General features: G+C 38.1%; 1 protein-coding gene across 1 annotated transcript in view; it reads left to right on the top strand.

Moving 5' to 3' along the window:
- Nucleotides 1-12,168, top strand: part of LOC149190754 (kinesin-like protein KIN-7E, chloroplastic) — a 325,467-nt gene that overhangs the window by 105,646 nt on the left and 207,653 nt on the right. Inside the window, exon 4 of the mRNA XM_089410586.1 lies at nucleotides 5,518-5,577. Within this exon, the coding sequence (XP_089266712.1) occupies nucleotides 5,518-5,577 (60 nt within the window). The remainder of the gene's footprint in view (nucleotides 1-5,517; nucleotides 5,578-12,168) is intronic.

Below are 12,168 nucleotides of genomic sequence, written 5' to 3' on the forward strand. Positions count from 1 at the left end.
GATTTGCTCCAAATTCAGTTCTCACATGCATTCTTCCTTGGGATTTGCTCCCAACTCTCTATATAATGAGGCTATATGCTCTCATATTGTATCATGTAATACGAGCTATTGTGTTTGAGGATACTCTGCGGGATTGTATTCACTACTTGCAATATAATACAATAATCTTTGGGGTCAAGCGTGATGGTGTTTTTCTCCTTGCATGTGGTAAATTCTTGACTTGTTGTTATGCTTCTATTTATTTCCTCATGTCATTGTTTCTTTCATGCTTGTTTCAAGTTATGTTAGTATGCAGCTATCTCATATTATCATAAGAATTAATTATTTACTTTAGGAAAAGAAATCTTCTAGTGGATAATAGATGTATCTCTATGAATTTTTTCCATTGCACTTATTTAATTTCATGTCGATTTAATGATTTGTGGTGAAGTTTTGTAGATGAATCATTATTTCGTCAAGCTTTTTAAGCGTGAGGGGAAGTTCTCAGAGGAATCAACTCATTCTTGAACAAATATTAAAGGAGAATCCGCATGTTTTGAATTCCAAAGTCTTATCTATATTTTATTTGTGTCTTGCAGGGATTCTTTCAAGTTTCTTAAAGATTTTATTTCTTGCATCAAAATATCAAACTCGGGAAAAATTATTTTTTACGTATCGTACTTCAATTATTAATATTTGACTATTTCAAAAAGCTAAGTCATGGTTAGTCAAAGAGGAGAGCTTGCTCATACTCTTTGGCCTAGCCTCTTGTAGATTATTTTTGTAACATACTTTGTAGTTATATTGAGCTAACATTTGTTGTTGTAGATTTTTTAACCTGTTCTCTTGCAACTATTTGCGGGATTCATCATCGGAAAATTACTTACAAGTTTGCATGCAGGACCTTGGGGCTCAGATTTAGTGATTACTTCCACCTTTAGGCTAGATTCATCTTGGATAAGGCCGTGTTCTTCTTGAGGAAGGCCAAGTTCATTTTGGCCATCTCTTGCTCTCTCTTGGCCGTGGCCATAGAGGAGGCTTATCTTCTCTTCTTCTTCTTCAAAAAATCTGCATTTTGTTGAGCTTTTGTGGGCCTCAAATTGTAGAAATTTTCAGTGAGGAAAAGTCTATGGTTTGATTCCAATTTGTTAAGACTTTCCTTGGATTTAACTGAAGACTTCATTGTCTTTTCCTTCTTGTAACAACTAATAAAATTTCTAATTTTGAGAGCGTGGGTTTTACCCATTGGTATCCCTATCTCTCCACCTTTTGGAGAGGCTTGGCGGTTTGACTTTGTTGGTTTATTTCATTTTGCATGCATATCATCTAATTGAGAAATTAACACAACATGCATCACACTCATTTTGCATGCACTTTAATTTAACTTACTACATGTTTTAAATCCATAACAAGTTCATATTTTTTGCATGCAAGCACTTTTTACTTGATCTTATTTGGCTTGAACATAGTTCCAAGTTTACTTATGCTTCACCATTAAACACATTTTACATGCATAAAGTATTTGGACAAATTTTCTCCATAAAGTAACATTTTATTTCATGTCAAGCAAGTACATTTCAAGTAGAAGTTAATTCTCATTGTTTGGTTAATTTATTTACATGCCCCAAGCATCACTAAAACTTACCTCCAACTTAAGTTGGTTGAATAGACTTTTAGGGACCCTCTACCTCTATTGACTCCTCATTGTGAGATCCAAATATTTGGGCGAGGATGAGGTTTGAGGACTAGAGTTCAATTGTAACTTTGTCTTAGTACTAATTAATAAAATAAACCAAGAACAACATTCCATCACATTTTCTTTGTTTGCAAAGTCTTTAAATTTCTTGCTATCTTGATTATTTAAAGTCTCACATGCAAATCTTATTTCAAGAGGCACTTTGGATGCAAACATTGTAATCTCTTTTAATTTTGCAACAAGTTTAATTTTCTTGTACTTGAAAATTGGCTCATATTTTGGTTTAATTGCATATTTTCATGAATGGTTGATTTCACTTTCAAGAACTATTATTTTGGGTTGCAAACTTCATTGTATCTTGGTCTAACATTTCAGTGCTTTTTATCATATCATTTTCACAAGTGGATTTCTAATTGTATCTTTTTGAGCAAGATAGTTTCCATGCTTTGATTTGTAGACTTATTCATCTTAGAAGCATTTATAATATCTTGTGCTAACAATTTATTGTTTCACTTTTCCGGGTTATTTTGGCTTTCCATTTGAAAACATTTCACTTCATTTTAAGCAAAATACAATTTCATTTCTTAAAGAGCAAATACTTGGAAGGCACTGGTTGTTTATGTATTTCATGCTTATCTTAGGATGATTATTGCTCATATCAGTTTTTGCTTATAAATCTTAAAGAGATAATCTATTTAACTCTAACAATTCTCTTAGAAATTCACATATTTTTAAACTTAAATTTTCATTAGGGACCACCCCCTTTAGCTAACCTAGGAGATAGCTCAAATGGAGAGAGTCGGGATTAGTGTGACAACCCCTTCTCTGAGTTCCTTGGTACCAACCACACCTTATGGGGTTGAAGGCTTTTCTCACTGACTTGTAGGGAGGTGTAAGCGGCAGGGTCAATAGTATTTACTCAGTATCTCAATAATTCATTCATTAGACTTTTCATAATTAGTTAACACATATACTAGTGCAGTGCACGCGATGCATGCATATGTAGCTAGCATATGCATGCTAATATTCACATTCTGTTTGTAATTGTAGGAGGGTCATTACAAAAAGAATTTGAAAAGGGTTTCCCCCTTGTGGGGTTTTTGCTTGTCTTTTACCAAAAACCATGTTTCTGTTGTTCTTGGCTGTCTTCTATTGTGCATTTGATTTACTGTTCTATCTACAATTGCTTATTGTCGTTGGAAGATTGAATTATATTGGAAATTGATTGCTAATTGAAGAAAAATTGGAATAAGTGATTGTGTTAAGCATAAAACATTGGAACATTAACATCCAAAAGATGCGATCATATTGACCCGCTAGAATTAAGCCTGCAGCTCTATAAACATGTGCATTGTTTGTGATGACTTCGACAAAAATTTGTGGCCCCACAGTTTCTATTGTATCAATAATAATTTTGGAGATGAATGCTGCACCTTTCACTCCACTGCAATCAACGACCTTCAAAAACATTCCTCCTTGGGGGTATATTGCAATAACATTAACTAAAGGGCAGATTTGAAAGGAAAATTTGTATGTGTTTGTTAATGGAAATGGCTGATTGAACTTTTTGCCTCTCTTGAAAATTGATTTTTTATTTGTTAGTTGAAATCCTAGTAGTACGTTTTGTTCAGCATGATGAAAAATCAAATTAGAACAAGAAGGAAAATTTCTAGGAAACAATTTGTAATTTACTGGGGTTAAAAAATTCAACAAAATATCTCATGAAAAATCGTCTGAGCACTTCCCCATGATCCATGGATGGTAAATGGGGTAAACCTCTGGCCTTGATTTCAAAGCGTAACCTTGAGGGGATCAAGAGTGAAGTCATGACTTCCCTAACTTTGGGGAGAGATCTTGCGCCTGGCTCATGATCATTTATTAGTAAAGCATGTCAATGTTTTCTCACAGAAAAATATTATAAACTTTGCTACATTATTATAATTTCCTTGCATGCCAAATGTTAATGGATAATGGAAGCCATAGAAAATCTCAATATATCTTAAAGTTCTACAAATTGTAAGTGTATGATTTTCATAAAATTGTAAACAAATACTGAATGTTTTGTATTTCTAAATTTTAGGATCTTATCTTAACAACATTCATAATCTTGCATCTCTTTATGATTCTGAAATTTATTTGTTTCCGTCATTATTTATTTCATATGGTTATAACTTATTACTACTAAGCTATAGAAGCACCTATAATTAGATCAACCTCAATGCTAGTGATGTCCTTTATCTAACTAATACTACCAATTATGGCTTCCAACAAAAAAAGGTGACCCCAAAAAATGAAATTTCAGGCTTATATTGGCCTTTTTGCAAGCCTTGCTGAGTTTTGGTGATTTTTTCAACAAAATATCTCTTGAAAAATCCTTTGAGCACTTCCCTATGATCCATGGATGGTAAATGGGGTAAACCATTGGCCTTGATTTCAAAGCCTAATCATGAGGGGATCAAAAGAGTGAACTCATGACTTCCCCAACTTTGGGGAGAGATCTTGTGCCTGGCTCATGATCTTCTATTAGTGAAGCATATCAATGTTTTCTCATAGACAATTATTATATTATAATTTCCTTCCACGACAAATGTTAATGGATAAAGGAAGCCGTAGAAAATCTCAATATATCTTGAAGTCCTACAAATTTTAAGTGTATGGTTTCATAAAATTGTAAACACATACTGAAGTGTTTTATATTTTTAAATTTTAGGATCTTATCTTAACACCATTCATAAGCTTGTATCTCTATATGATTCTGAATTTTTTTTGTTTCCGCCATTATTTATTTCATATGGTTATTACTACTAAGCTATAGAAGCACTTATTTAATTAATACTGCCAATTATGGCTTCCAGCCAAAGAAAAGTCAGAGAAATGACCCCAAAAAATCAAATTTCAGGCTTATAAAGGCCTTTTTTCAAGCGTTGTTGATTTTTCCCCAAAAATTCATGATGGCAAGATTTTTTTTAATGATCACATCTTTGGTTTTGCAAACAATTTCTCATTTTCAATTTGGAAGTGCATTTTTACGCAATGTTGCCAATTTTTTGGCGATTTTTTCATTTATGGTATTAAGTGAACAACATTAGTTTAATAAAGTGTCATTAAATTAAAATATCAGTAGTTAGGGAATGCCAATGACCCAACTACCAAATATATGGATAATAAGTGTATCTACTTCATTGTATCAGTGGCTCCATTGAAATAAAACTTTTTTATTCTGCATCTCTTATGTATGTAAATTCCTATTTTTTCTGAACTAAGAAGATTTAGATCAAATTGGGTGAATTTCAAAAGCCAGTTGGGAGATTGTAAATGTACAATAAATAAGGCCTCACTATATTAAATCCTATTCCATGATTTTAAATCCAATAGCAATAATAAGCCTTCACTATTCCTTGAGCTTGTTTGCGAACTGAACAAAGTAGTGATGAAAGGGGATCCTTAGATATGAAATATCTTATATTGTGGGGGAATATGGTAAAAGACCATTTGATATCCTTGGTGAATATTGCGTTTTATTTTGTTATTATGATTCCGAGCCTATCATTTTGTGCTTGTGTGATCCACCATGGCACCCAATTTTTGTAGTATTGTGTCTGTAATGCTTATTATATGTTAACAAATATTTATGCTACATTTATTTGTAGCTAAGTATAAAATTTGATAGTTGCTTGCTTTTATCTATATATTATATATTTGTATTTGTAATGCTTATTAAAAAGGGTTTATGTTACATTTCTTTGTAGATTAATTCTAAGCTTTGTCAGTGGCATGCCTCTTGTTCTTTTCTTTTTGGTATATTCAACCTGATTATTTGTCATCTTGTTGTTTTATTGTAGGTCATAAATGATTTATTGGATCCAACTGGACAAAACTTGAGAGTAAGAGAGGACGCCCAGGTATATTGGCTATTGACTATATGTCTCTCAAGTGTGCCGTGGTCAAATTACAATGACATTGATCTTGGTTTCTTATTTTTATTTATTGAATTAGGAACATAACATTTTTTTTAATGCCCATCTTTGCATGCCGTTATAATTCTAGATTGTTTTATAAACTATATCATAGCAATAATTAGGTGAATGAAGCACGAGCATGTTTACCATAATGGATTGAATATTGACAATTATGATAAGCCTGCTAGCAAACTGAGATTGATCAATATGCTTATATATGGAATTGCATATCTTTATAACCTACTTATATTAGTGAGATATAACCTACTTATATCAGTGAGATGGCCTCTATACAAACATGAAGTTTTATGAAACTGTTCAAGTGTTATAGTCAGAAATATAGATTATGATGAGAGGTGTCTTTTACCACTTAAAATCATGCCCAAGGTGCGAAGTCCTCACCAAGTGAAACACGAAAGAGTTACTCAGTGTCACGTCAGCACTCTCTTTCCCCACTTAAAAAAAAGCTTACTGCCAACATAGGGGGGCTTCGATATCTTCATTAGAAAGGCATATGACAATAATGAAGGGTAGATGGACTTACTGCAGATCTGTTTCAAGATTTATTTTGCAGTGATGTATACAGATTTGCAAATCAGATTTATGAGTCTAGTATTATATGCTGTAAATAATGAAATTTCTAGACTTAGGGGCAGATATTGTGAAGCCCTAATATGGGAAAATTAACAAAGTTTAACAAAATCGATGCTTAGAATCCAGGCTGGGACATTTTAAGGCAAAATTTATCAAATTAATTCACAGATACATACCTGGCTTCCACGTTTAAAGTTGATCCCGGATTGTCATAGCTCCAAATTTGCTTCCATTATCACAATGACCAAAACCTCCCTACGAAACTGGGCACAACCTTGGTACCCAGCTCCAGAATACTTCAGAATTTCAGCATTCTGGCCCTCGTGCCCAAAAGCATCAAGAACAATGAAGGTTCAGTGATCCTCACTCTGTCTGTAACTCTCTATTGGAAAAAATCCTCTTTCCCGCACTTCCACTCCAAAGGAAAAAGATCCCCTTTAAGTAGCATCCCATTCTCCTTATATTTCTCCGAACCATCGCCTTTCTTCCCTTTCCCATCTCAGTGTCTCTATTCCTGTTATGTGGAACTCCGCATGCCCTTGAACCTTATTTGATTTTTATGAGATTTTATTGAGTAGGTTCACCTTTTAAAAGGTGTGCTACATAGGATTACTTTAATTAGTTTAGTTAGGGTTAACATTATTTTATTAATTAAATTAATTTACTTTATTTATAATTTTAATTAAATTATATTATTATATTATTATTTTATATTTTCTTTTAATTAAGGATTATCATATATATATATATATATATAAGGGTGGTATACGTATCAAATACCTAACTTGATATATTCATTATATTTCGGTGAGATAGGAATTTATTTCGATGATCAATTCATTACCCTAATTTAGACATTTTCCAGTATTAGCCAGTTTGTATATTAGTGCAATACATGTGATTCATGCATATCTAGCTATCATATGGATGCCCCGTATGTATGATAATATTCGCATTTTGTTTGTAATTGTATGTGGGCCATTACATACATCCCTCCTTTCAAAAACTTCGTTCCGAAGTTAGGGTTTATATAGTATATTGATAATGATTTAATGGTTAGTATAATCAGTATCACATAAGAATTATATTTCAGAATTAAATTTGTTTGACATGGGGCATTTTAAAATTTGTGTTCTTGAAAATTTAAATTTTTTATAACTATAATAGTTTTGGAGGCCATGGAACCCACTCAATTTTGACATAGGGACTTAGGGAAGAAAAGGAGGGCGAATTACTTTATTAGTGGAGTGTGGGGGCCACCCACATGGGAGAAACGCACTTAGCCGTGAAGAGTTCGAATAGCCTTGGAGGGAAGTCGAATGGCAAGGTGAAGGGGCCCACATAGGAATGAAGGCCCACAAAATTACAACTAGGAAGAGCTCATCTTCACAAAGCACCCTTTGTCAATTGAACTCATTTTGTTGCTCAAGCTGCTTAGCTGGGTCACTTGCTGTTTAGCAACGAGCTTTCTGTGCGAAGAACTCACCCTTTCTTCAAGGGACTTCAAGTGCCACCCTAGAGAGGTTTTATTCACTTATATTCAGACATTCACTCAGCCATAATGTGTTCCAGGAGGATGTAGGAGGAGCACACATGGGGGTCATTTCGGGGACCAATTGCCAGGGGAATTTGGTGAGGAAAGTTCAGGGATATAACAGATTTTGGGTGGAATTTTGGAGCAAAAGGAGGCAGCTACAGTTTAGCACAAATTTGCAGCTCCTAGGCCAGCATAAAAGCCTCTCACTGGGCACACGTGGGAGTTGGAGGATTGTGTTGTGAGGCTAGTACTTGCCAGGTAGATAAGGGCATCCTTTGGGGGAGTGTTTGCAATAATTTTGGAGTGCTTGGGGAAGGATTTCGCTGGTGTGCAGGCAGGCCGTACTTCCCAGCAATTTGTGGAGGACGTGGTGCTTTGGGGGCTGAATTTCGGGGGTCAAAACCAGGCCAAACCCTTTCTGGGTTTTGGTGGGTTTTGCTTGAGGAGCTTGGGATTATTTTGACCGAATTTTCTAAGCACTAGAGATGGGGTTTTCAGTAGCATCTTTGCAGGAGACAGTGTAGTTTTGCTGGGGTAGCACAGGGCATCCTTGTGATAGCTGATTTGGTCATCCAGGCTTGTAGTTTGATCACTTGGGCTTTGATTCGCTTGCCTTTTTGGGCAATCCCAGGTGCTCAAGGTCTATAATAATATGGCTCAACTGCTTCTCACTTTCGGTCTATTTATGGGTGTGCTCTAAAGTTTAAAATTTTCTGTTGTTGAATTTGTCATTTGCTTTGCATATCATTGTATTTCCTAATTTGGAATATTACAATGGTATCAGAGCCTAGCTCTTGGCTCAGCCATGGGAGAATTTTCCTATGAGTGAGGAGGACATGCAGAATATCACCTACAGGCTATGTCACAAGGTTCGGCGAACCTGAAGGTTCAGGTTCGAAATTCGGCGAACCTGAAAAAAAAAATTGAAATTCGTTCAGGTTCGCCGAACCTGAAATTCGAACCTCAAGTCGAACCTGAACGAACTCAAACCTAAACGAACCTCAACAAACCTGAAGGCGAATTTTAACGAATTTTTTAAGGTTCAATTTTTTTAATGATGCATTGAGAACTTCATTATGACAGCCATGATAACTGTTTTATCCTACCTTCATCACTGTACTCTAGACCATCATGTTGACTGTGATCATGAGAGAGTGTATTCCATGACTGTAGGATCATTGTGATCTTTCTTACACCGAGACAGTGAGATAATGTAAAGATAGTGAGGGATCCGAAGATCTTTCCATTACATATATACATATATTGACTGTTAAGAAATAGATCCACCGAGATGAGATACCATTCCTCACTATACTGAGGTCCTTACTGTCTCATTTATTCCGAGACTGTAATGGTTACTGTGGCTCTTTGTTATGCAGGGATTGTATCCTCCGAGAATGATCATTTCTGCGGCTTTGTTATTGTGCCACAATTGTAGTATATATATATGTGTGTGTGTGTGTGTGTGATTGAGAGTCGAGACAACGTCTAACATCAATCTTATTAGGCCGAGAGAGAGGTTCTATCATTGTTGTTCTTTGTCTAGAGTCTAGACTTCTACAGGAGTATCACCGAGGCCTTGATGCCAAGACTGCTATGCGAGATCCATTGACACTGTGCCTTTGTCCTAGATCTTTGCTACTCCATTCAGCTGAGATCCTCACAGGTATGTCGAGATCACTAGCTGTGCAATTGTGATATGTCTAGGTAGATTTGTATGCTAAAACAGATATGCCGAGAATGTCTAATCCTTCAATCTTTGCAACGTCCATTATACAAGGTTATTCCTGCTCCATTAGACCGAGGTCATATATATATATATATATATATATATATATTGAAAAATATGTGTAGTCGAACCTAATGTCGAACCTCATTCGAACCTGATTGGAAAATTCGAATTCAAATCGAACTTAATCGTTGTCGAACTCGAATTCGAACTCGAACCATGTGACATAGCCTACAGGAGACAGAGGTATTGAAGCCGGTAGAGGGAGTTAGAGATTACACCGGACACTGAGGAGCATGTAAAGGCTGTGGTAGTAGAGGACATGGTGAAACCTAGGAGTAAGGAGGATGTGGCGTTTGACAACCTCTTGAAGGCCCTCGGTGATTTAGCGAAGGGGCAAAAGGAGATGTTGGATGAGATCAAACAACAAAACTAGGACCGAAGCATGCACTGAGATTTCCTATTTGGGGAGACTTCTGGGGTCTCCCAACAGTATGACCACCCTTTGCCGGCTACTCACCCAGCAACCCTAGGTGGGCCAACTAGGACCACACTGCCTTCTTTCCTACCATCAACACCTAGTGAGCAGGGTGGACCAGATGACCAAATGCCCATGGGGGAGTATTTCAAGGAATGGCAATCCATGGGACAAGATTTCAAGGCAACCAAATCTTTTAGCGAATATTGTTAGCTTAAGCAAAATGAGAAGGGCAGGAATTATGGAGGCCAGGGCACGCAAAGCTCTGACTTGCAGCGTACTATTGGGAGGATGTACTTCCCTACATATGATGGCACTACCAAGTGCATAGCTCGGGCTTGGGTGGAGAAGCTGGACACTTATTTCCAGCTCAACAGGATGACGGAGGTGGAAGCCATTAAAATGGCTACCCTACACTTGGAGGGGGAGGCACATGATTGGTGGTTTCACAGCTTGTCCACTCTAGGGCATGCCAACGTGACTTCCTATGAGGATGTCACAAGGAGAGTGGTGGAGTGTTTTGATCAAAGGGATCCGGAGGCTCACTTCAAGGAGCTGACCCAACTCAGACAAATGGGTCATCCAGAGCAGTATATATCGGAGTTTTTGAGGGTCTTAGTTATGGTGTCAGATTTGTTAGATGCTAGGAGGGTGTACACGTTCATAGAGGGGTTGCTTGAGCCACTGCATGGACTAGTGAAGTCACGCAAGCTCTCTTCTCTACAGGAGGCCGTGACATGTGCTAGAGACCTGTAGCGGACCATCCCCAAGACCCGGGAACCTATTCCATCACATATTCCCTACCCTCGTAAGGGAAGTGATACTAGACCACCACCACAGAGAGAAACCCAAGGACGTGGGCAGCTAGATGAGGAGACTCGAGGAGACCTCAGGAGGAGGAAACTGTGCTTTACTTATCGGGAGCCATGGGCACCAGACCATCGGTGCACAACGAGCACGACCCATTATATCGAGGTCTTTTCGAATAGTGATAAGGAGGATGATGTGGAGTTGGAGTATGGTGGGGGAGACAGTGAGAGCCCGACAGAGAGGGGACCACCACCACCACCACCACATGGGGGAGCATCTTTTACACCATCTGGGGAAGTCCTTGCTTCCTTCTGCAGGGTCCCCAAATTTCTGACCTTGAGGATCAGAGGCATAGTGCAGGGGAAACGTGTCTTAGTCCTAGTAGACAGTGGGGCCACCCACAACTTCATTGATGCTCAGATGGTCCAGAGGAGGGGCATCACCACAACAAAGTTTGAGGGGTTTTCTGTTTTGGTGCTGGGGGACAGGATAATGTAGTGCACTTGGTATGTTCCTGCTTTGACAATGACCATGGGGAACTACTCGATGACAGACCATTTCTTTGTAATGGACGTATCAGACACCAACGTAGTGATGGGTGTCCAATGGCGATACTCCCTTGGCTGAGTCACCACCAATTGGAGGACACTGGAGATGGAGTTCACCAAGCCGGATGGCAAGTTGGTAGTCCTTAGCAGCATGCACTTGTATCCTCCACAGATAGTTTCAGCACATCAAATGGAGGCAGATTTGAGGCATGGAGACATAGCGTGGGCCGTGGAGCTGAGGATTTCAGAGGTTGGGGATAGGTCCAACCACCACACCCGGACATACAGACCATATTAGAAAGATACTCACTGGTATTTGAGGACATCCCAATGGGGCAACCACCAGACAGGGGATTCGAGCACACCATTGAGTTGGAGCCAGGTGTGTAGGCAGTTATCACCACCCCTTATAAGTACCCCAAGGCCTATAAGGACGAGATTGAGCGGGCCATCAGGGAGTTTTTGGCGTTGGGCCACATTAGGCTAAGTTCCAGCTCCTTTGCTTCTTCAGTGGTGCTGGTGAAGAAGAAGGATGAAACCTTGCACATGTGCATTGATTACAGGGCGCTCAACAAGAAGACTTTGGAGAACCGATACCCCATCCCTCGCATTGATGAGTTGATGGATGAGCTTAGAGGAGCTAAGTACTTCTCCAAGATAGATCAACGCTTGGGGTACCATCAGATCAGGGCGAGGGATCAGGACATCCCTAAGACGGTCTTCTGATGCCACTATGGGTATTTCGAGTTTCTGGTCATGCCCGTTGGGTTGATCAACGCACCCGCCACCTTCTAGTTGTGTATGAACCATGTGTTTTAGGGGTAGTTGAGGAGGTTTG

This window comes from Pinus tabuliformis, chromosome 3_1 (assembly GCF_031772625.1).
Source record: "Pinus tabuliformis cultivar Carrire ecotype Pingquan chromosome 3_1, CPIR1, whole genome shotgun sequence".
In the NCBI taxonomy this organism is placed as follows: domain Eukaryota; kingdom Viridiplantae; phylum Streptophyta; class Pinopsida; order Pinales; family Pinaceae; genus Pinus; species Pinus tabuliformis.